At 40.2% G+C, this 26,086-nt stretch overlaps 1 protein-coding gene across 3 annotated transcripts in view; it reads right to left on the reverse strand.

The window, feature by feature from the left end:
- The window catches only part of ABCC5 (ATP binding cassette subfamily C member 5), a 47,890-nt gene that overhangs the window by 2,250 nt on the left and 19,554 nt on the right, over nt 1-26,086 (reverse strand). For all 3 annotated transcript variants that reach the window (XM_051626045.1, XM_051626043.1, XM_051626046.1), the window contains 25 exons: nt 25,575-25,808; nt 25,293-25,466; nt 23,812-23,959; nt 23,230-23,378; nt 22,602-22,709; nt 20,512-20,862; nt 19,000-19,071; nt 18,700-18,824; nt 18,012-18,084; nt 17,249-17,452; nt 16,462-16,605; nt 14,636-14,738; nt 13,755-13,939; nt 12,616-12,762; nt 12,139-12,268; nt 11,450-11,603; nt 11,175-11,303; nt 9,592-9,778; nt 8,632-8,721; nt 6,230-6,419; nt 5,339-5,498; nt 4,861-4,939; nt 4,141-4,254; nt 2,994-3,158; nt 2,199-2,282 (listed from right to left, as the gene is read on the reverse strand). In XM_051626045.1, coding sequence (XP_051482005.1) covers nt 2,199-2,282; nt 2,994-3,158; nt 4,141-4,254; nt 4,861-4,939; nt 5,339-5,498; nt 6,230-6,419; nt 8,632-8,721; nt 9,592-9,778; nt 11,175-11,303; nt 11,450-11,603; nt 12,139-12,268; nt 12,616-12,762; nt 13,755-13,939; nt 14,636-14,738; nt 16,462-16,605; nt 17,249-17,452; nt 18,012-18,084; nt 18,700-18,824; nt 19,000-19,071; nt 20,512-20,862; nt 22,602-22,709; nt 23,230-23,378; nt 23,812-23,959; nt 25,293-25,466; nt 25,575-25,808 — 3,699 coding nt within the window. The remainder of the gene's footprint in view (nt 1-2,198; nt 2,283-2,993; nt 3,159-4,140; nt 4,255-4,860; nt 4,940-5,338; nt 5,499-6,229; nt 6,420-8,631; nt 8,722-9,591; nt 9,779-11,174; nt 11,304-11,449; nt 11,604-12,138; nt 12,269-12,615; nt 12,763-13,754; nt 13,940-14,635; nt 14,739-16,461; nt 16,606-17,248; nt 17,453-18,011; nt 18,085-18,699; nt 18,825-18,999; nt 19,072-20,511; nt 20,863-22,601; nt 22,710-23,229; nt 23,379-23,811; nt 23,960-25,292; nt 25,467-25,574; nt 25,809-26,086) is intronic.

Here is a 26,086-nt window from a genome sequence, read left to right on the forward strand (position 1 = left end):
CACCCCTGCTCTCTCATGCTTCTCTCCCCCCAGTTTTTGTCCTCAAGCTTCAAATTGGAAAAGAACCCCCTGCTTAGCTGAGTGTTCTTTGGAAAGGCCATTTCCTAACTACAATGTAGTCACCCTGCTCCTTAAATTGAGTAACACTGAATAAAATGTTAGCCAGTCCCTGACATTGTGTAAGCTTGGGTCTGGGCCTCTGAGCAGGGTAGAGATCAATGCTAGTTAGTTCTTGCTTGGGAAAAGACTTACTAAAGAACAATTACAACTAAGGCTATAAATGCTGCTACCTTCAAGCTACAGTCTAAGCTCTGTTAATGCCATTATTTGCCTGAGGTAGTGGTAGAAATGCTTGTTGCTGTGACTTTGCAGTCGTGTCACACTATGAACAGTAACACCTGCAGGTAAAGAAAGTGGAAACATCTAAGCCTTAGAGGAATCTTCTGTATTCCATCTGACCTCTCCCATTGCTACTTGGCTTGAATACTTGCACTATAAATTATTACTCCCTGTGCTGCTCAACACAAGCATATATATTGCAAGCCACCCCAATGCTGGAGGGCACAAAAATTATCCCCTACACTTTTAAAGAAACACTTCCAGAAGGAAAAAGGTCAGGCAGTGGTGCATAGACAAGGAAAAAAAACAAAACAGCCTGCAAAAACTGTCCTTCAGGGCTCAAAAAGGTGAGAAGCAATTTACATGGCCAAAACAAACCACTTAAGCCAGGAAAATTTACAAAACCCAAAATAGTTTTATTTACTTTTCAGATTTCTGCCTCCATGAGACATTTTGCAAACATGCTAAGGCTACAAAATGTCCAAGTTGACAACGACATGCAACGCTGACCATTCAGTAAGTCACAGCTATTATAGGAGCGACCATGCCCACCCGGGCCACAGGTCCTGTAAAACAGGGATGGTTGTACAGTGATCATGGCAACATACTACACAGGACCTAGTAACCTGAGGTAGGTCTCTTTACAGTAAGAAAACAACATCCTACACCAGTGTTACATCCTGATCAACAGGAACCTTTTTAAAGTTCCAGAAAATGTGGGGTGGGGAACTGTTTCCTTAACAAGTGTGTGATAAAGAAAGAAGAAATAGTGATGTTGTTTAACTTCAGTATAAGTGAGCAGAAAAGAGTTAGTGTTACCCATGCCAGTGAGAGCCAACCTAAACCTCTGAGGAGCATTAGCAGCTTCAAGATAACAGAGCCAGTCAGCTGAAGCAACTGTGAAAAGGCTTTCCTGCTAGCATACAGGGTCTGATTTCAACCTTATGGTTAATTTGTCACAGATCATTCCATGAACAGTTAGATTCTGGTTGTGTTAGATCAGTGAAGCAGGAAGAGCCTGGACTTGCTTTCATTAAAATAAACCCTGCTGATACAATAAGAAGTACTGTATCAGGACACTGAGAATATATGAGGCCTTAATATGACCCAGAAATGGTTCTCCACTCAGGAGATCCCTAAAAATCCTGCTTTGGGAAAGCATAATGGGAAGCAGCAGCTGCTGCCGCAGTGAACATTAGAGATGCTCCAAATAGCTTTGATAAATTACAATGCAATAGAGTTACACCACAGAGCTCTTCTCCCCTGCGCTAGACAAAGATGTGACAATAAAGGACACTATTGCAAAGCTTCACTTCCACTCAGACACGCAGAAAATCCAGCACTAGGAAAAGACCAACTGTAAGAGACAAAATGGTGTCTGATACAGTCTGATAAAGCCAGATCTCTGGTACCGTAAACTGTACAAAAATGATAGAAAAGAATATGCACTGTTATTAATACAGTGCTTATTTTAATATAAAATAAACAGCTTACATTTCCACTGTAAATATAGGCTATATACAGAATTATGTATAGATATAGCTACATGTATAAAGCTTCATTATAGGCCTCTGATACATTTATAACTATGGCTCCCTGAGCCATTTGTAGAGTGCATTTAATAACAAAAAATTAGTAATATGATTATGGAATAAATACAATAATAAAACCACGAAGAATTCTTCTGACACGGTTTTAAAAATCTCTCTGGCTTTACACATTGTGCTAAAAATTAAAAGATGGAAAGGCAAGGATCTGCTTGAAGGAGAAGAAAGAAGAGCTGGCCCTGCCACAGGCAGGGAGAGTAGCTCTCCAAAATTAAGGTGACTTTGCCCTGAATTTTAGCCCTTGACAGCAACCTTGTTCTCTGCAGCAGCAAACATAGCATAGAAGCGCGAGTTCTCGTTGGCCAGAAGGGCAGTCGGCGTGTCGAATTCTGCTACCTGAAAGCAAACAAGGCAGGTTAAGTATGTCAGTAAAAACCAGCAGAAAATGGATTCCCACCCCTTGGACTTGTGATGCACTAGTAAAGAAACCAAAACATGGCAGCAATCTTTAGGTGAGAGAGGCTGTGTAAATGTGTATTGATGTGTAAATACTGTAACCTGGAATGTTTTGATTTAGCTCAAACACTAACTACCCAGCTGGAATCAACCTCTGGTGGCCCTTGCAAACAGAGGCAGATACTATGGGTTTTTGCTGTCTCTTCCTTCAGGAGCCTTGATAAATATTTTAACATTTAATTGTTTATGGCTCCCACATGGAAGCCTAAAAAGTGGGCAGTCTCTCTCCTGTGCTTGTTTGATAGCACAGGACTTCATTAAAGCAATGGGAAAATGTCACTGAGCCCCAGAAGAGATGTTTAACTTTATTACAAATCTCCGATTTAACTTATAAAGGGAAGTGTTTTTTTCAAAAAAATTTTTTTAAAAAAGAGAGACTATTACTCTGTGGTACCTACCTGGAGCATAAAAGAAGTTTTGCCCTCTTTGACCTTGTCACAACTGGGCAATAATATATTCTTTTAATATTATTACCAAGGATGTGGCTGTACACAGAGGACTTTCTACCCTGCAATACTAGCTGCTCCTTCAGTTCAGCTGGCACACATGGCACTGCCAGACTGCAACAGGAACTGCAGCCTTGCTGCTTACCTGTCCTTGTGTTAGCACCATGATCCGATCGGAGCCCAGCACCGTGTGCAGGCGATGAGCGATTGTTAACATAGTGCAGTCTGCAAACGCCTCCCGGATAGTCTCCTGAATTAGTAAGTCTGTCTCTGTGTCCATAGCAGCTGTTGCTTCATCCAGTATCAAAATCTAAAAGCAAGACAATCCTGGTTGTAACTCATAGTAACACCTTCCCTCCCTGAACATAAAAATATGGAGAGTGGACAGAATTAGCATGACCAAGAGTTGCCACAACTGGTAGTCCTTACAGAGCTCTGGCCACAAAGGTCATTTGTACAAGCACCCTTTCAGTTTTCTTTGTTATTACCTGCAACAAAGTTACCCCTATGGATCACACCTGCATTTTATGGTCACATCCAAGAGCCCCAAGATCCTTGAATTCTGACCTGGGTCTCAAGTTTCCACTGTTTTCAACCTTACATTCAGTAGCTAAATGACTGTTCCTTTTGGAATGAGTCACTACTGAGTAGGTTTACTAGCTTTCTTATGCTGGAAAGAGTTACTCTTCCTCTCAAACTGATGTGAAGTGGTGTATTGTCAAAGACTAGACTCAGTTTGTCAAAGTACTGCAGAGAGAGCAGTAACTTTGGCTGAGTAGCCTTAGCTTTTAAAGGGATGCAGAGGGAACCTTAAAATATAGTGTGCAATATTTAAGAAGAGGATGATGTTAAAATCTGAATCTTCGTAAATCTCAATCCAAACGTCCTTTTTAACTTTAGTTATTATCTGTCTTCCATTCCTGCAAAACCCTTAACTTCACTGGCACAGCATGGTCCTGAATTCCACTTGGAGATTATGTTTAGAGGAACACCATGTAGAAGACGAGTACTTGCTGACATTTACAAGAAGATGGAAGAAGGAAATAATCTGATGCTTACGAGTCAGAGGACACAGAATAAATGTTTAGGCCAGTCTGACCCACTATTAGTAACACTAACAAGCAATAATTTTCTGCAGCTGGCTACAGATGCCTTCCTAGTTGTTCTAACCCTGCACTCTGTGAGTTGCAGTAACTGTTGGTCTGATTCCTCAGACAGAATGAGTCTAGCACAAGAAAGGCTCACTCAGTGCTTTCAGTTTGCATTCTCCTGCTCTGCAGGACTGTGCTCACCTTGCAGCGACGCAGTAGAGCTCTAGCTATGCACAGTAACTGCCTCTCTCCAACTGAAAAGTTTTCCCCATTTTCCATCACTTCTGAGTCAAGTTTCATAGGCAGCTGGGTGATCTGTGTAGGAAAGAGGCAAGTACAAAATATTTTATTTCTATAAAAACAATATGTGCCATGTGCAAAATCATATCACCATGAATACAGACTTCCTGATGGTCTTTCATCAGGAGAAGAGTAAACCTAGCCCCTGCAGGAATTGCTGCAGCACACATACTATAGCAACACATGCACTCCATGCCACCTGACTTGAAGAAAAAGAGGATAATTGGAAATGTCATGACAGTGAGACTTGCTGCAGAAGGCCTTGCAAAGGGCAGATTTAAGTTCCATATAAGTGTGCATGTGACATTTACACTCACAAATGTAAGTGTAGAATGCACACCTAAGGCACATATAGAAAACTAATCACATGAAATACTCTAACACCATAGAAGTCCCTGTGATGAAGCAACACTGCTACACTACATACTAAAAAAAGTAAACATTTGAAATATGCCACATTCTCCAAAAACCCTTCATCGTTACTAGAAATAAAGCATAGCAAATCAGGGGAAAAAACTTGCAAAGAAGCAGCTTTACCTGAAGGTCTCTGAAGCTACTAACACAACACTTAAGTTTGAAAGCCAAAACAGAAACATCTCCCATAGGGCACGTAATACTTACACACTCCTTCATATGAGTCCTTTCCAAAGCAACCCAGATTTGTTCCTCACTGTACTGATTGAAAGGATCCAAGTTTGATCTGGACAGAGAAGAAGAAAACAATCAATTTTTATTCAGTAATGAATAAAGAGCAGTCAGCATGCTAATTCATCTGGATGGATGATTCCCATCTAGCCTTCCACTGACAGAATTTCCTTGCCAAGGAAATGAGATGCTCCCAGCACAAAGGTTAGAGAAGTTAAAAAACAAAAGAGTTGGAAAAACTTCAAGCCAATCTAAACAGAAAGCAAGACTTTCTTAGAGAACGGTCAGATCCAGTTCTGCACAGGGATAGCCAAAATCATTTAGCTGTGGGTTTTGTGTTCCCAAAATAGAGTCCAGAAACTTGAATGCCTGAGAACTGACATCTCACCAGGCACCTATTTGAAGTATAAGAGGGAAGCCCTCTTTTTCCTTTGTGCCTTATGGTCTCACTAACCTCACAGTGCCACTGAATAGCACAGGTTCCTGAGGAATTATTGAGAGTTTGCTGCGAAGATCTGCCAAACCAATATCATTTATTTTCACACCATCAATTTTAATGCAGCCTCCAGACAGTTCAACCAGACGAAAGAGTGCCATGCCAAGGGAAGACTTCCCTAAAAACAAGACAGGAAAAACAATACTGGTGTTTCTACAGTCATAGCAGCTTTGAGATAAGAAAGCATTTTACAAACTGTCCATGTGTAAGGAAAGGGTTTAAAGATGAAGTCCTGGCAAACAATCCTGGTCAATTACTGGGGTTCAACATTTAAACTTCTACACAGTTGTAGGGGCAGTTCCTAATCTCTTCTCACAGAAGCCATCCATGCAGTGCCACCTCACCTCCACTACCAAAACCTTACCACATAAACCCAACACAGCAATATTGCTATTTAGAAGATACATTTTGGAGCTGCTTGAAGTAATTTTAAATACAGGGGTTAATTCTTTGCAATACAGACTTCTGAGATAGCTTGGAGCCAAACCTGGCTACAGCATCAGTACAAAAAAACTTTCAAGAAAGTAAAATAAGCTGCAATGAGCATGGTGAAGGCAGCATTCTGTGCCGGTAAGTGGCTTGGAGCACCAACATTATGAGCATACTGGTTCAGACATAGTAGGATAGGCCTCTACTTTAAATGGATTTTTTTTTATTGTTTCTAGTGAGCTGCTTATGGATACACATAAGCAGAATCCACCACTGACAGGCTTGCTGGACCACTCCTGTGCAATTAAGAATTTATGCAAACACTAAGAAGACAGAGGAGAACCAATATGACTGCCCCACTCTATTCCATTCTCATTCTGAAAAAGTAGTAATTTAACTCTGCTTAGTGTTTTTCCTTACCTGAGCCTGTCCTTCCCACAATGCCAATCTTCTCCTTTGGTTTGATGGTAAAGGACACTTTTTTAAGTACTAGAGGGAGATTCTCTCGGTACCGCATCTCTGCATTTTCAAAAACAACTTCACCTTCTTGTGGCCAGTCCAGAGGAGGAGTTTTATTCTTAATTCTAGCAGGAGCTTCCAAGGAAAGTGTCTAAGAAAAAAAAAAGTCAGTTCCCAATAAACAAAACACCACAAAGTAGAATTATCAGTTGCAGCTTTCAGCAGGAGTTCTTCCCTACAGACTCAGCCCATATCAGTTTATGGAAGTTTTATGATGAGCTGCGTGGCAGGATGTGGGCCCACTGGTTCAGAAGTTTGAGTTACATTGACCCCTCTGCTATGCCCCTTCTGTTGCCTCTAATAATGACATTGGTCCTTCTACACAACCATGTTTTTCAGCAATGAGATTCAAAACGTAATTTAGGCCTACTACATATGAGCACATTCCTGTTGAGTTTTGTGGCACTCAAAAGACTGGCTGCTTCAGGATGGAAAACCTGCTGTATTTCCATCTCATTTACTGTGCCATGCCAATGTCACCTCTTGATTCTGACACAGCAGAAAACATTCAAGTAACACATCATACAAATGGTACCCTCCTCCTAATTGTCTCCTGCTCTATTAAACTAATGAATCAGTCAGGCCCCTTTCCCTTTCAACTTGCTCACTTTCGCTATTTTACTCTGCCCTTTCATAGGTCCCTCATTAAGCAGTTCAGATTGAACAGAAAAACAGAGCCTCTGAAAACCCAACTTGTGCCTTCATAGCATGCTTAGAACAAAGCCAAGGTTACTTTCCCATATTTGGCACAAGCAACCTCAGAATGGCAGAAATCCTGTCATAGGATTAATCTCATGTAACTTTAAACACACAGAAAATAACAATCTTCATCTGAACAAGGCCCTGTCAACTCCTATAACTCCTTTATAGTCACTACAAGAAGCTGGCATTTCTGGAGTGTGATTTTTCTCATCCTAATATAAACACTTAGAATGGGCAATAAATTGCTCTCTAGAGATAGCCATTTCCTACATTGACTATAGAGAAATCCAATAGGGACTATGTCAGCTGTGGACATCTGCAACATCTAGCTAAAAGCAGATTAATTGTACTCTAAGGGTTTGGGAAAAGCAATTATCTTCTACAATAGTTCTCCAGTACTTTGAGCTTGGTGCTCCTAACAGCAGCCTCAGAGCCCACACTGAAAGAAGCCAAGCCTTGGAGTTAAGGCACAGAACCTGCCTGGTCTTCCATTGCTCACCCACCCTTCACTTTATATTCAAGCCAGTTTTACAGTTTCATAATAAAAAGGCTGTCCAGAGATCCAAATAAAACTCACAGAAAGTGTTGATTGATAGCGATATAAAGTGATAGACAAACTAAAAACCCCCAAAAAACTGTAAGTTTTGCCAGTGAAGGCCTGATAGTGATAAACCCATCTCAGCCCAGTGAGAGATACCAAACAGTATCTGACACAGTTTTCAGCTTCTGTGGTCACCAAGTCTTCCAACCACAGCAATTTTCTACTTAGATGCCACAGGAGGACTGGGCAGTTTTAATTTTTTTTTCCCTCTTCAGTATTAAATCTACACACTAAAAAAGTTCTACAGAAGTTCTACCTAGTCTTCCACTAGGTCTAGTCTTTGAGGTGAAAGGCTTTTTACTTAATACGTAACACAAATTCCCTAATACAACTTCAGAGAGAGAGATCTTTTTGGTAAATCTGGGCTTTCTCCTGGCTACACTTTCTCCACTGACCTACACCCAGTTCTGCATACACAAATCCTAGTTATGAAGAGGCTGCAAATAATCAGAACAATCAGAGCAGCTTGCTAAGCATTTAGGCCTAGCACATTTCTCATGTTTGCAATGAGAGCAATTCCTTGACTGTCTAAGCATATAGAAATATGTTCTATCAGACAGCTGTGGAAAAAGAAGAAGACTTATTAGTATGAAGCAGAATTACATGTAGATCAAGTAACAAACAGTTCTCTGTTTAAGTGAAAGAGTTCCATTAGGTTTGGAATGAAGGACAGCCTTTTACTATAAAACAGTGTATTGAATTCCCAGTTACCCTTTTCACACACTCCACTCTTGACTGAAGGCATCTGGAGACCTTCCATATCCTTATGTAACTTCAGTGCTGCCTGTAACCTTAGTTACCAACCAGCTCCTGGGCCATTCATCTTGTTAATGCTCATGGACATGCTTCATGAAAAGAAAAATCACTCCACAGTATTACATTACAGGCAACAATGTTTACAAGATCAGAAACACACACTCTGTACTAAGGCAGACTATGGCTGACTTATGCCAGCAACAAGATATTTTACAACAGGCATTTGAACATATAATCTTTCTACCTTGATATAGTGATCAATCCTCTCCACTGAGGTGAAACGAGCTTCTGTCTCTGAAGCAAGTCTGACTGTAAACTGGAATAATCCTGTTAACTGGAGTGATGGGAGAAAAATTAATTTAGGGAGCTGTGATTTATTATTGAAGAGATGAACATAAGGGATAGTGTGGCTAGCAGGACTAGGGAAGTGATCATACCCCTGCAGTTGGCACTGGTGAGGCTGCACCTCGAGTACTGTGGTCAAGTAGGGGCCCTTCCATACAAAAAGGACACTGAGGTGCTGATCTTGGTTGGAGTTGATCTTAAAGGACTTCTCCAACTTAAATGTTTCTATGATATTTGATACAAGTACTCAGGTATATGGTGCCAAATACCAAAAGCTACCGAAGGCAACGTAATTTTAGTTAACTGTTAATTTTTAAATTTTCGTAATTTATTAATCACGTGGAAAGCAGTTCACAAAGGTTTCCCACAAGAAACAGCTTTGATTATTAGCCGCCTAAGTTTGGCAATTTCACCTCACTGCCACCAGGAGGCACGAAAGGCCAAACGACAGCTCTAACAGCAAATACTCCAACCCGCAGAGCCACCAGACCGGCTGCTGTTCGCTGTGACAGACCGCGGGCAAAATACACGAAGACATCAGTTCGGCAGATGTCTGATGTACCACCAATCCAATTTCTGGAAATAGCCAGGAAAATTGCAATTATGTAGCATACAAAGAGCCACGAATGGTTTCAATTTAAAAAGAGGCAGCTCCTCAAAACAGCAGCCTTAAGCACCTAGCTCCTTACAATCTGGCTGCTGGCAAAGAGGCCCTAACTCTGAATTGCTTTCCCCTCCAAACAGGTTAACAGCTTATTTTTCCATTCTAGTGATTATGGAACGTTTTTAAATGGTGTGTTACTTTTACTTACAAGCAATAACTATATTAAAAGTGAAATATTATAGTATGTGAACTTACCTGCACAGCATATGAGATAGCCAGCCCAGCATAGGCAGGAGGAATCTGGCCATGCATCAAGACAATCATAAGGCCAGTGGTTGTGATAAGAGCAATGCTGATAATGTCCAGCCGCACAGCTAACCAGCGCATTGCACAGCTGAACAGGTAAAATGGTGCCTGATTGTCATCTAGAAGCTCCTGATACCTGAAACAAATACAAATAGCAGAGCTACTTAAATCCCTGCTGCAGAATCAGAATTTATGCTGGGAAGACTAATTGTCATTGACAAAGTCTCACACTTGGCCATGAAAGTAGGGTCTACAAGCTTTCCTGAATAATGTCACATTTTGACCTAGCTCAAAACTAAGAAGTCAAATTACCAAGGTTCTATGTACAACAACAAATCATACTAAGGTAAAACAAAATTCAGGGACATTACACACTTTCACCACAACTTCACCTATCCAAGACTACCCAGAGGATGCTCGATGGCTACAAATTACAGGTAACAGCAGCAGTGCTTCAGAATACGCTAAAGATGTGTTATTTATTAAACAAGTGAAAAAATGAAGTTACACTCAGTTTTGACAGGACTGGTGACACTAAAACACATCAATAACCATTTACGTTACAATCCTGACACTGCAGAGCTGAGCAAGTATATTTAAAGGGAGACACTTCAGAGATTCACAAAGGCAGTAACTAGATTTTCTGATCATGCAACTCAGTTTTACCCAATCACTATTGCATAGTGTGCAATGCCTTTGTGCTTTAGCACCAAAAATGCTAAGGAACTGTTATTTGCACCTCTGCAATCTTTCATCTAAACTGGTGCATTAGTGTCTTGAGTTTCTGTAGACATTTTCCCTGTGCTCCCACACTGCTGGTATCCTGACCTCACACCCACAGGACCCTGATACTGTTTTGGCAGGTTCACATGGGAAACTACTACCACCCCTGTGAGAAATGTCTCACTTCCCCTCACTAACATTTGTTCTGCAGATTTTAGTTTATGCTTGAGAAAACCAATAACAGAGCACAACAAGGTGGCGAATGACCACTTACTTGATAAATGCTACCCAATTAGACATATACACAGACATTAACAGCTCAATGTTCACACACAACAATAAGGTTTTGCTAGTGTGCTCTAACCAACACTAACACTACCACAAGGAAAAACCAACAATAGAAAGTATGAGCAGAACCTGATCTACTATGTAGGGAAATAAACTAATTTTACTAATTTAGTACAAGTTAGTAATAAAATAAAAATAATAGACCTAATGTACTACTAGGGAAAAACTATGGCCAAGATGTTGTCCTCACCGTTATCATTCCCACCTGCTGCACTGCAGAGAACTCAAGAAGAGGGCATTCAGCTGTGACCCCAGCCCTGTTCTTCCCAGTTGACTGCTGGGGAGTTTTCCCTTACCCTTCTTGTACTCCCTCATTTCCCCCTATCCCCCCAAAAAGTAATTTTCATTCTTAAAGCCAATGCATGTTATCAGCTCTAGAACCTGTTAATAAAGCTTTCTGAATGGAATCTGCTGCACCCTACTCTGTGCTGCACCAATCTCAGAGGGATATCTAGACAGACCTGTGCAGAAATTCCTGTCCTTTGTGGTAGGCATGGATTGTGGAAAGACCCTGGATGCTGGATGTAATATGAGACAGGAATGGAGACTGTGTGATGTTGTCCAGACGCTTGAGCTCTCGAATAAAGACTCTGGAAGGAAAGAAACACTTTTCAGTGATATGTACAACCACCATATGCCAACCGCTACATTGATGCATATAGTCTTGAAGAAGCTCATGTCCTCACTAACAGGTCAAAGTATCTCTACTTTTGATCAAAGCAGCTGATGCACTTACCTTGACACAACATGCAGAACCATGAACAGGACAATGAGGGGCCCCACTGCCACCAGGAACCAGGGGAAAACCCCAGAAATCACCCCCACGCAGAAGAACACAAGGATGACATTCTGGATGAACATTTCTGCTTGAAATGGCAAACGAACATCAACTGAAAAATATGGAAGGAAAAGAGGAAGACCTTGAGTACAAAAAACTAAAACAACATATAAAATCAGCTCAGTCCAGCCAGACATCATCATCAACAAGGACAGTGATATCCCATGGCTTGATCAAATTAAAAGTGTACATTTTCTTTAGTTGTGCTTTTATCTTCTGAGATGCTACTAGTCTTTCCAATTATTCTTATTTGCAGAAATAGCACTGATGCAGTCCTGACTTAATTATCACCTTTGCTGCACATCAGCACACTAGGTTCCCCCTGCATTAACTGCTAAGAGTCCACCTGCAGTCTGCAGGTACAAAAGCAGCTGCACATTCTCTTCTTTGTAAGTGAATGGACATGCTTGCGATATCAGCTGCCTTCTAAAACCCAGTACATCCCAGTTCCTGCTTTGTCTATTACAAGTACACTTTTGGCAATAGATATAGGGTACAAACACCCCAACAGCAGGAGACTGTAGAGTATTAGAGAGTTAACTGGAAGGTCTGAATGTGGGATTTGCAGCATATGCAGTGGGACATACCTTCATCCATGTCTTTGGAAAACCTGTTGAGAATCCGCCCTGTGGGTGTAGTGTCAAAGAACTTCATGGGGCTACGCAGAATCCGTCGGAAGAGCTCATCATGGAGCCTTGAGGATGCCCTCAGAGTTCCCTGACAATGCAGAAAACATTGCAGCATCATGAAAGGATGTTGCTTTCCCCTGACTGTCCCTCCCTTGGGCACCAAAACATTCTGCTTATTTTCCCTCTCCGACCATAGAGGGTTTTTTTCTCACATTCCATACTTCCAACAAGTGGGACAAAGCAATTAATTTGAGCAGAAGTTTAACAGAAAGCATTGTGCAACCCCAAAGATATGACTAATGGAAACCTCACAATCTGTGATCTGACTTCCTCAGGTTCAGAAGTGTCTCTTGAGAGGTGACCAAGAGAACCACAATGACATCAACATGCAGAAGTAGGAGAGGAGAGATAAGAAACAGCAGCATTGGCACATACCTTTACAAAGACAACACCACGAACAGCTTTCAGGATCAACATAACTGCCATGGATAGTGCATAGATGCCAGCATAGTAATGCATGTGAGGGTTATCTTTCATACTGTTGCTTATGACAGTATCATTGCCCAAAGTCACAGTGGTGTTCTGCAGAAAATTCAAGGTTTCAGTGAACAGTTAGTTAAGACAAGGAGTAAGCACACACACTACATGTGGTAGAATTTAACTGTCTTGGGTCCCCTTCCACCACACACTTGATATTTCTTCTTCAAAGTACTTCAATAATCTTTGAATACTAGTTTTTCCTAGCAGGGATACCTGACTTGCAGATTTGTAGCCCTTTGCCTTTTTCTTACAATATACTTGCAAATATTACAACTATGCCTACTTAATTTGATTCCTAATCTCTCATTTTTTCTTCTAAACACCACCAGATACTTGCACACCACCACCCCTATTACACAGAAAGATTCACCTTGGACAGGCTAGAGTCTTCTCATCAAATAGTTATTTTCTGCCAGTACACAGTAAATTCTTTACTGTCACTGTCATACATTCTCATTCTCTCTCTTTTTTTAGTCTTTAAGCATGTTTAAAGGCCTCATTGCTTATTTTAATATTGTTGACCACCTGCAATTCACTATTTTGCCTCTGAAGTTAGGAGTTTGCTTCCCCATTAAAAAATTCTTGCAGTTACATGTGAATCTGGAAATCAAAGCCCCAAGAGTGAAAGTCCCAAACTGTCCCAGGTCACCAGTCTTCAAAGAAACTTCCCAAAGTTATTTGGCTTAAAGCCATATATTTCAACAAGATTCTCCTGTTAGTTGTAAAGTCACATTCAAACAAAAAACAGAACTAAAATCAGTAATTCCTCCTGCAACTGGTCATTCCCCTTCCCATTTTCACTTTTTCTAAGACTAACCAAGACAAGGAACAAGAGGGCAGTGTAAAACCACATGAACTGTTATATTAGTGGAGCTCTTGGAGATGAACTCTAGTGACATCACCTCCTGGGGAGCCTTACAACTTTATTAAGTTACAAAGCACCATTTGGTCTCATAATACTGTTTAGGGTTTGTATCTGAGAGCAATCCTCCTGCCCGTTAGTCACAACAGAGTAGAAAAGCTATTTATCTTACTCCACTGCCTTGCTTGATCCAGTAGCTCAGCCACCAGTTGCTAAAAGCTGTACTGCCCACATTCAGCACAAACAGAGCCATGATGACAAGGAACGCAAAGGGGCCTCCAGCTGCCTGAATGTAGACTCCATAAACAGACCAGGGAACAGAGCCTTTGCCTTTCTCTTCCACCTGGACCAACTGGCCTGCAAAACAAAAGAGAAGGAGGCAGAGGGAATGAGGAAAAGCAAGCTGTTCCATGAAACTTCTGTAAGTTTGTGAAAAAACCACAAAATTTCAGTCGTTTTCAAACTGGACGAAGTACTCTTAGCTACAGGCATTACTTAATACATATAACTCATTGTTTCAAACAGTTTTTGAAGAAGTCACATTTCCTCTGCAGAATCATTCACATGCCTGAAAACATGTAATCAGCAAAGGCTTAAATACCAGGCTGGTATTAACCTTACCATTGCTTTTTAAACACTGCTGAAGTTCAGTCTCAACATTAGACAGAGAACAACAAAACATAGGTCAGACCTCCCAGTTCTTCACACACAAATGCCATGTTGTGCCAAGGACTCTGCAAGTACCAGGTCATACACGCTGCCCTCTTAGGGGAGAGAGGTGGGGGGAGACAAGGTACCACCAGCTCCTTGGTACCAATGGCAGCTGGCCTGCAGCAGACCGTTTGAACTTAAAAACATTGTGCAGACACCCATATTAATTACTTAATTAATGTTCTTTACCCACTGCCTGTGTCCTATCAACCACACTGAGTGACCAGGACTTGAGACAGCTTTCAAAACTCAAGGTATATTCATAATATACTTTGAAAGAAAGTGTTTTGAGCCTATTGCTGCATAACATAATTACAGCCAGAAATCTGATTACATAGTTACCCTCTTCTTTCTTTACAACTTTCTCCTTCTTCACAGACCCTGTTTTGGTACTTTTATCTTGTGGTCTTTTCAGTGAACTGTTTGTGTTCTTCTTTATATTAATCTGCAAGAAAACAATGACACTAAACATACCATAGTAATTTGCTTTGACATTTTCATATCTCAACCCAAACTTGTTATGAACTGCCTCCTAAGGACAAAGGCTTCCAATAGATTAGCTTTCATATCAAGGAGGATATTAACTTTGCTGTTATTACAGATTACACCAGCTCTGGTGGATTAAATATTCTCTTCCTGTAGTATTTTTAACTGCTACCAATCTGTACAGGCAGTGTGCAAGGTTAATTTCCAGAATCAGTGACACTGAGCATACATAGTAGAGGAATAACTCCTAGTATCGAGCAAAAGATACAATCCCTCTGTCCCTCGTCAAAAAACAACTCAGTTTTAATAAAAGACTTCTTCTCCCCTAATACTCTAGGACCTCACTCAGGAAAGCTCTCATGAAACGTCTCTACGGAAAAAGTCAGTTTAGCTTGGTCTTCCAGAAATCCAATGTCCAAACACTAAAATGCACATACAATTACAGTTCTAAACCCAGCCATCTTCCCACAGATAGAAGTTTCTACCTGTTCAGAGACAGCCTGCATTGATTGAAACCCCTACATACGCCTTCAGGGTCATCTTCCCACACTTTACATGAGAAGAGACATCTCATGTGTCAAACCACAGCGAATCTAGCTTTACTATCTGTTTCTTCTTATCCCACAAGGAATGCAAATTAATGCCCTTGCTTTGAGCCAGTGTTTACAGAGACAGTGAAGGTCAGCCAAGTGTGCAGACTTGAGAATCTCTTATTAACTGTCATTGCATTAATCCTGTGGTGGCAGAACTGTAATCTTCATGTCTCAAAGGATATGCAGAGCAATGCATTATGTTCTTCCACTTCTTTCACTAACATCTCTCAGACAATGTCACCAAGAACCTTCTAAATCTTGTATTTATCACAGTGCTGCCCTTTCAGAAACTTTTTTTAAATGCGTGCAACTTGTGAATAAGGAGCCTCTCATCTCTTAAAAAAAAACTGCTAATGTCCTTTATAATCTCTTCTTACTAAGAGAAAAGGCACATGTAACTTAGAGTAAATAATCACCAAAGCAGTAAAATTGCTTGCTTCAAAGAATAACTTCAGGAAACAAATAGAAAAAGATAGAAAAAATTAAATTGCTGAAAATCTAAGTTTATGTCCTATTGAATAGTTCTTAGTTTCTAGACTTATATTTTTTCCACCAACTAAAATACTAGAGCACAAGCTCAAGTTTTCATTTACAACCACTGCTTCATAGTAGTATAAGCAATGTCAAGCAGCAATTTTTCTCAAAACACCCCAAAACAAAGCATTTTCAGTTACATTTCCAAAATACGGTTGCATCTAACTTTTGACAAGTTGTGTCACTTTTGCTGTGCCTCAGTCACAACCTATGTGAAAAAGGAGTAACAAACCAGCAAAGTTTTTTCAAAGTTTGGTCCAGGTCTGTGCTAGTTTGGAGGCAAATTAACTGAGGTGTACAATAAAAGAAAGAACAAGCATCACTAGATGAGACAACAGTTTCATGTCTAACTCACAATCTCATTGGCAGAGTCTCCTCTACTACACGTTCCCTAAATACAAACTGTGACTGCAAATAAAAAGTGCTAATGAAGCAGGAAATCTTCTGGTCAGATCAACACATGAATGTGTGAAGCCATTTTCCAGTATTCTAACTATGTCATTTGGTTCATCTCAGAGAAATTAACATTCAGAGCACTTCAAAATAAACAAGTACCTCAATATGTGGTGTTTCTCCCAGCTGTAAGTTATTAAAAATAGTTGCATAGTCCCCATTTAAATTCATCAGTTCCTCATGACTTCCCCGCTCAGTAATGCAGCCTTCTTTCATGAAGATCACTTCATCACAGTCAACAAGATACTGGAGAAAATGGCAAAAATGACAAGTCTCTATTGTTATGTCTAATAAAACACACTCCTACTCAGTCCTTTCAAGGCATTTATAGACATTTGCACACCACACATCTTCCCACATAACAGACATCTGACTTTTAAAGGTTTTGCATTGACTAGAGCACCATGATTATTCTCTCTATACAAATAGTTTTTACATTCTGAAACAGTATTATGGAAGACAATTCAGGATACTTAAACACTGCAAATACCAATAAACTAAGTATTAATATTTCTGTGCACAGAGGATGGCAAAAACAAAAAGTCAGAGTACATCAATTCTGATTTACTGACACCAAATCTGTTCCCTGATGTGATGAATTAGCTTTATAGTGAGTTATCAAAAGTGTTTTTGAACCATATACTTATTTTGCTGATAACTTCTCTTTAGCCAAGTGTTACCAGTCCCAAGCAGACACCAAGCACCACTCAAAATTAAGAGTTAGACTGGGCTCGGTGCAGATTTGCAAGCCTAGTTTGTAAATGTAAAACCATGCATCTTCTAGGCAGACAGGGTTGTGCTGTAACAGGTCAGGGCATAGAAATTCCTAGTACGAAGGCAACTGACCAAACAGCATTTCAAAAAAGTTCAAGAAAGAAAGTATAAGTACCTGAAGCTGATGAGTGATGAAAAGGACAGTCTTTGACTTCAGGTGCTTTCTTATTGCACTGTTAAAAATGTGGTTTCCAACATGAGCATCTAAGGCACTAAGAGGATCATCAAGGATGTAAATGCTCCTGTCACTGTACAGGGCTCGAGCCAGACTGATTCTCTGCCTCTGTCCTCCACTCAGGTTAGCCCCTCGTTCACCAATCTGTGCAGACACATCCATTACTTTACTCCTGCAGCATCATGCACCACAGATACACTGAGCTCAAGAAGCAACCAGAATGAAGCAGACCATAATATTTTTACATATATACTCACACTTCCCACAATATTATATATTGTTTTAATGCATAAATATATTCATTCTAGTTAAGGTGAGCACTTTTGTGAAACATGTCATACATTCAAATTCATGGCTAATATGCTTGAAATGTGGCAGTACTTTTTTGCTTATTTTGTTTTATTTTTGTACTAACATATCCATGCTTTTTTCTTAGCTGCTTTAAATTAAGTTCAAATAGGTCCTGTTACGGCATTTAAAAATTTACAACACAAAACATTCCCAAACTGTCAATATCTGAGTCAAAAACTTGGCACAACTCTCAATAGCCCAGAGCCCACACAAATAAAGCTCAGCTCAAGACAGCACATTCAACAGCTTGTCTTATCTGCATACCAGATGTTCCCCTCACCCCAGTCTAGCCTGCCAAACCAAAACTCCTTTATCCAGCTACTAATTAGTTTCCTGTAAGCAAAATTTATACCTCTGTCAGGTCCCCATTTGGAAGGATGGCTAGGTCAGGCCTTAGACAGCAACCATTCAACACAGTGTTGTATCTAAAGAACAATTAGATAAATGGTAAGAACATCTCCCCCCCCGCCCCCAAGTATTAGCTAGTACAGCAGTATCTCACTTTCTACACTAATATCAGTCATTCCAACAGCCTAAAACAAATGATCTGCCTTGGATTCTCAAGACAAAACAGAAGATAATAATTAACCTGAAGTATTATGAAGGTAAGGAGGCAGTTTCTTCCCAGGGATAGCTAGCACTGGCCACAGGAAAGACCCCCACAGCAGGAAGGCCACAGAAGGTGCTAGAACATGGCAAACAGCAGCTGCTGTGTTTAAAGAGGGCAAGGCCAGAACAGCAAAAGCAAAAGCCACTTCAAAGGCTGCTCCACAGCAGCTGCCAAAAACAGAGGTCAGACAGCACTCCAGCATGAGGTACAGCACTCACTGCAGATGAGCCATGACAGGGGCACTGACAGCAGCCAGCCACAGTGACCACCTGCAAGAGGCAGGCTCCTCAATGAGACTCAAGAGTCTTAAAAGACAGACTCTAAAAGGATACACAGGCTTTAGCTGCAAGGTATTCTGCATTACCTTTTCCAATGTTTGGGCCAAGAACTACTAAGTTTTCAAGATTATCAGCAAAGAGTTCTGACAAACCTTTCTTCATCATATTCCTTGCCAAAAAGAATGTTGTCCCGAAGTGTAGCGTTGAGAATCCAGGCCTGCTGGGCCACATATGCAAATGTGCCACTTACTGCAATGCTACCCTCCAACAGGGTCATCTGAAATTAAAAACAGTGAAATTATGATATTCCATGTTTAGAACAGAATTCCTTCTGCAGAGTACAACTAAATGAAAGAGGAGATAGGAACTAGATGATCTTTAAGGCCCCTTCCAACCCAAAACATTCTATGATGCTGTGAAAGAGCAGAAGTAGTCAAAATAGAATTTCTCACCTGCCCTAAAATTGCTGAGATAAGTGAAGTTTTTCCACTCCCCACGCTGCCACAAATTCCAACAAGTTTTCCCTAGGCAGAAAAAAATAAATTATGGTACTCTTTTCTTATACTCTCCATCTCTTTTAGAATTTGGACTACGTTCAGTCCCTCCAAGGGGGCAGGTGGGCATTAGTGGGCTGAAAAGGGACATAGCAGACAGAAAAGCAAGACGGTAAGTATTTTAACACTCAAATAATAAAGAGTGGACTAAAACTGAATCAGCTCTCCTGGTAAAAGTTAACGTATTTTAAGATTAGCTTCCCTTTGAGCATTCCCTTGAGAATGCTGCACCCAGCCAAATGCATCAAGGTCTGCCTGGACAGGATGCACCAGGATGCTTTTGTATTATAAGGGAAGATATAAAGAGGGAAAGGCCCAAAGAAAAGCAGAATCTAGGATATATGGGTCCAATAAAACTCCTTGCTTATGAGGTGCAGTTTGCTAAGGAACATATATACCAAGACAAGGCTAGAGTTCAGTCATTTTGAAGCATTTCTTTGCAATAAAATGGATGGGGGTTGATACATTAAACAATTAATTCCTAAAAACTGTATTTGTTCCTTATGTAAAGGAGGACAGAGGGGACAAAAAAAGGTGTACAGCAAATTGGGGAACACACTGGTGACCTTCCCTCTAATTTCTGACAGTAAACTGGCTGTCACATTTTCAAGTAAATGTGTACTCCTTTTCCAAGGCTATTTTTTAAAACTATATGCAAACTTTTTGTAAGTTTAAAATATAGGTGGTTTTATAGTTTAAAATAGTTTGAACTATCCCTCATATGACTAGTCATATGACTACAGGAGACAATGTAACCATAAATATCTTGATAAATGCCTGGATCCCATTACTACAACATCAAACTGCTATACAGTCATGTGTTAAGTTCAATGCTTTTTCTTTAGCATTAAATATACTTCTACCAATCTTGGAATGAGGGCTCCAACTGCTTCTAAAATTCTTCAAAATTTGTGTCCTTCTATCATACAAAAAATTCTCAAGGAAGAAAATGGCACATTATTCAATGAAAAGGCACTGTTATGCTCCATTAGTACATCTAAACACCTAAAATGTTCACCCAGAATATAGCTGAAACCCTGCAAAATTACAAAATGGCTGCAGGAATACACCATCCACCAACAGCCCACTGATACCTGTTGCTCTGCTGATGATTCCCTAAGCTCAATGGCTCATATACTGAGCTACAAAGAGCAAAACCATTAGATGTGAAAGCCATAAAACCTGCAGCTGTCTCAGAGGCTGTTTAGAAAGATCCAGGCTGCTAAAGTGGCACAGCTGTTTACATCAAGATCAGACACTGCATACTAGATACTGCAGTTGCCATGGATATTGCAGGAGAGCACAAAAGCAATAGGCACCGTTTCGTGCTAAAATACACAGCCCTCTATTCCAAGGGACAGTTAAAAATTAGGCTTTTTGAAAGCTCAGATTTGCCCTTTTTTCTCTTACCTTTTCTATCTCTAAGTCAATGTTGTAGAGAGTCCTCTGAAGCCGAAGGTTAACCAGGTGGATGATTTTGTTCTCCTCTTCAGGGCTAGGATGGTCGTCACTGTCCACTAGAAGATGGCCCTTCTGCTCTGCCAGCACAGCTTGCTGTCCCTCATTTTGCAGTTTCATTTTCTCTTTCTTGCCCTTGGTGACTTTCTTGTCTTTTTTCACTTTGGGGGTCAACTTTGGTGAGCTCTGGACGCTGGCGTGGGAGAACTCCCAAGCCAAAGTAGCATTTTTCACCTCTATCGCAGTGTGAGGATTGGCTGGATTTTTCTTTATCATATGAACCTCTTCCATTAGAAATAAACTCTGATAGGAGTTGTGAGAGAGGTGTAAAGATGAGACACCTGATCAAGACTGGGAGACAAGCCTACGGCACACTCACGCAGCAAAACACATCAGGCTATACAGTAGAAGGAAGCTGAAGAGCAAAAGGTAGCTCATTAGTGTAAACTAACTCCAGGCCTGCTGAGTGGCTGGGGCATTCCTAGATGTGGTGGAAGCACTTAGATTCACTAAGACTTTTACAGAACTGCAATACTTTGGATGTGATATGAAAGGGGCTTGTTCTTTAACACTGTTGGCAACTGCAGCTCTGTAATTTCCACATTAAAATGACAGGGGTAGAACACAGGTTGGAAAGGAGAGGTCACTATGAAGGAAAGTGACTGACTTGTCCCACACAGCAACTCTTCATGGAAAGAGATGGAATGACTTATAACTTCAGCCTTTACCCTTCAACTTTTCTGCTGGGAAAAAGTCATCTCACACAAATTCAGCTAACCTATCTTGGGCTGTGGAGCAATAAGAAGCAAGACATTAAGTCCACTGTATTGTGTTTTCCACCACATCCATCAGCACTTACAATCAACACAGATTAGGAAGAGGTTTTTCCACACAGTTTAATTACAAGATAAAATGTTCTCTGTATACATAATTCATGTGTTGAACCAAGAAGCCTTTTGCAATTAAAGACTTCTCAATTCACAGCCTTTTCTACTCTTGCAATTGCTATGTCCAAATCACACATTCATAAGAAAGCTCATACTCATTTACAGAGTCAGAGTTATCTTTTTACTGTGATATTAGAGTACCCCCACCTTGTGTTACACTCCCTACACAGACTACACTTTTTAGAGTCAAACTGGGATGATGCTACAATTTCCCCTCTCCTTCTCTTTCCCTCAGAACTCATTTCAATGCAGTTAGATTTAAGAAAGCTTGATTTAGGCTGACTTGGAAGATGAAATAAAAATACTTAAAAGCATCAGGATCTCAGAACAACTCTGCAGATCTTCTTCACACACCAATATTTGTTTCATTAACACGTTACATTGACTCCATATCTCTGTCCGTGTTTGTGACATGCTATTTGGAAATGTCTGCAATGTGCTCTGCACTAACTTCTGAAAGAAAATAAAATAGAGGCCTGTCCTCTGAGTTCAAGTACACACAATGTATTCACTTCACAGGGAATGAAGGAAGAGTGGATTGTTTCTTATAAGGGTTTTAATTATCTGCCATAGATTCTGCTTCATCAGATCACAACTGCATTTTATTTATATAGGAGCTTTAGTCACTGTATCTGGTCTGAAAATACAAAACCTGTTTTTCATGACTACAAATGAAACTCTACTGGTTTGTGCAAAGCTGCCTATATAATACATGACATTTCCAAAAGAGTTTCATTAACAAAACATCAAACTTCACTGTAGAACGTGTTCTCATGCAGATGGCCTTAGAAGGCAGTGTAAGAATTACAGTGAGCTATCTAGTGCTGTATTCTGTGTCTCTTACACTAGACAACAAAAATCCTAAAATAATGAAATAAGAATATTTTGCTTCCCACACTGGTATTATGTTAAACTTTTTCTTCACTTGATTTGTATCTCTTGCAGGATCCAATAATCTGGAGTGCCATGTGTAAAACAAACAATGCCTCAACCATTAAAACAACATCACCTTCCAAGTGTTCCCTCAGCATCTACTCTGCACATAAAAACACTCCACACTTGCAGTTAAAGCTGAAAGGCCAAATGACTACTTACCTTAAATCTGTCAACAGAAACAGAGGCCTCAGATAGAGACTTCACTGAGAAAGGTGTTACTTTTAGAGCAAAAGTCATTGAATTGAAGACAGTGACCACTGTGAAAGCCTAAAAATGAGACAAGAGAATCACATTTGAATGCAACATATTAACTCCAGCCTTCTAAAAGCTGAAATGTCACAGCAGCATTTCAAAGCCATAGAAGAGGCCCACAGTAAAAGAATAACCATTTGAATATTTAACATCTCAGTCAGCAGAAAACAGCAGATCTACACAACTCTTTGCAACAGACTAAAACAGACACCTTCAGTCTTTGTAGTTCTACCAAAAGCAGCAGCTAGAAAATTTTGCATTAGCCTATTACTTGTGAAGATCCGAGTTCAAATGCTATTGTAACACTTGTGCTGTTTGCATCCAAGCACACTTTAAAATAAAAACATCCAGTAATTCCAAAGCCTTGCTTTTTTGTGCAAAATCTAAGACTACATGGGCTGCTGTCACACCCATCAGATGTGTGTGCCACACAGGCACAGCCACAAAGCAAAGAATCTGATGAAGAGAAACATTTCAGCAGAAAAGCTACTGTAGCAATATCATAAAGAGTATTTTCAACACTGCAGCAAGTTACCTGAGCTGCTGTAAGATCGTAGCCAAGGATCATATGGACAGAAAAGGTCACCACACTGGCAATGACCACAACTATGGGAGCCACACCCACAGTGATGCTCTGGAAGTAGCCTGCGCGCTCCAAGATTTTACGTTCTTCCTCACGGATTTCTAGAAATACAAATAGAGGCACCACATGTGAAGTATGATTTTGGGGGCACAGACACTACCACAGCACTCTAAATACTGAGCTTCTCATAAAGACCACAGACAAACAGACTATAATGGTCTGTAAACCTTCATAAAAACAGGTCTTATTTTAAAATGGAGCAGCAAGCACATTTGTTAAATGATAAAAATAAAACAAAAATTTAAACATTAAAGATTAGAGCCAAGTCAAACATCATTAATTTAGAAGGTGAAACTTTAGAAGCAGATCTGTTTGTCCAACCCATTGTACATAGCCAACAGGAAGCCTGAATGATGGATTATTACACTGCCATGTACATCAACATCCCTGGTACTAAGCAGGGAGGATGCACCAGGCTACTGAGCAATAGGGCATCTGCACAAAAGGAGACATTTACAGATTATGTGAACTCACTTTGAACATTTTGAGAAAATGGTTTAACCCAGGCATACATTTTAATGAACTTAATGTAATTAAGAACTTCATTCATCTTCTGCACACGTTCATCTGTTGTTGATACACATTTTCTTCTGAAATAAGCTGTAAGGCGTGATACAAACATCTGAAACAAAAGGCAACACCACACAACATTAATGACAACTCAGAGCAAGTACATTCAACTCCTCCTTATGACAGAGAAAGCCAATTTTGAATCTGAAAGAGATTCAGGGATGAGGCAAAGGGACTGCTGTTCTAACATAAAAGGCAAGCTGGAAGCACTATTCACACCCTTTCACTCCATCTGCACTGAGCACTAGATTGACAAGAGTAAGCTTCAACAAAAATAAAATCTGTGAAAATAAAGGTGTGTGCTTTTACCAACACTGAATGGCACCACACGTGTCAAAGTTTCTGAAGCAGAAAGTCTACAAACATTAACCTAAAGACACACCAAGCTGACCCTCATGGCAAATGAGCAGTAGAACCCATTTTAGCCAGTCTTCTAACCTGGTCCCATGAGGCAAAAGACTGAGTTGGCATTTGCACAGCAAGATCAACTTCTACCATGTACCAGTGATATGAAGGTGGTAAGACAGTTCTAACAATTTTACTAAACCAATCTAAAATTAAATAGTTATTCACATGTTTCTAAGTATCTGCTACTCTTACATTCATTCCATTCCCGGTCTGAAATTCAAAACAAACACACTACACTTAAGCCAGTTTTCTGCTCTTTGCCCTTCTTCATACTACTACAACCTCTTTTGAAGTCCTCTTAAACAGAAAAGGACTGTTGAAAAGAACTGGAAAATATGATCAAACACCACTCCTCATTCCTCTCTTTAAAATATAATCCCATTATTTGAATCCTCACTTTTGGCCAGATAAACTAGACCAAAGTGAACCTCACAGTATTCAGACTCCATGCTTTTTAATATTTGCATTATGAATATGGTGATGATCCTTCATATTTCATCTTGAAATAGGCTGTTTCACAACTCAGCAGAAGTAACTAACCAAGAACACCCTCTCTCATATGCAGTGCTTTTCAACATCTTTGGTTAAAATCAAGAGTGATGTGGTCATGCAACATTGAGCTCCTGTACATAAACTGTAGGCCCTGTGTCTTTCCAACTTCATCTACAAGTACCTGAGCATTCTGTAGTTTTGTTTTACTATGCACACTTAAGTCATATCTATCAGCTTTCCTGTTTCCACTTTCTACGTTTCTCTATCATTTTGAGCTTCCTGTTCCAAATTTCTGCTCCACACACCATCTCTAGAAACACCAACAACCTGCAGCATCATAAGTGGGCTAAACTTCACGAACTTCAACAACTTATTTTCAAAACTAAAAATGTTTAATGCTATATAGATATATAAAAATGTTATTACATGTTATTTTTATTATAGAAATAATAAAAATTACCAAGTCTTAATTCTTTCCCACTCACCATTGCTGGGTAGAAAAGGATGAAGACAGCAGAGCCCAAGAAACCTGTTGGACCCAGAATAATGACATTGTAAACCATTCCTAAGATGGCCACAATAGGGCCCCCAGCCAACAAACTGCCAACTGCTGCAGCTTCAAACATCCTTTGCCCGTCATTGGAACATACATTTATGAGCTGAAAAATACACACAACAGATTTGGATTTAAGGCACAACTCATTCTCAACTGAATATATTGTATATCCCTTTTCACGCTGCATTTCCAAAGTGATGCTGCAGCTTACCTCTCCAAGAGACTTCTCCTTTATGTTCTTCAGCTTAAGAATTTTCTTAAAGGCCATTGTCAAGATAGCTCCACGCAGTCTAACCCCCGTGCGGTAATTCAAAGCCCAGGTCAGGGCAAGGGACCAAGATCGCACCACTTCAGTCATGAAGATGCCAAAAACTAAAAACAAGCTGTACTGCAGGTTGGACTCGCTCTGCTGTGTGTACTCCAAAAGATGCTTCACAACAAACGCCTACAGGAAGAAATGCAAGCTGGCATGAACACCCCATCATCCCAGGAGACAACGTAACAACTTTATGTTAAGTTAGAAACAAGTGGGCTACTTTGCTTTTAAAAAGAGCTGTTTGAAATAGAAAGTTTCTTCTTTCTAGAAGTAAAAAGTGTCAATACAAGGAGTTCTGTAATACAAAGCCCTGCTTAGAGCCAAGCACTGGGTCAAATTTAGTAAGTGAAGAGTTTAATTTGGAACCATATTCCTTGCAGCACGCTTCTAATCGTCCGTGTCTTCTA

This window comes from Apus apus, chromosome 8 (genome assembly GCF_020740795.1).
Source record: "Apus apus isolate bApuApu2 chromosome 8, bApuApu2.pri.cur, whole genome shotgun sequence".
Lineage (NCBI taxonomy): Eukaryota > Metazoa > Chordata > Aves > Apodiformes > Apodidae > Apus > Apus apus.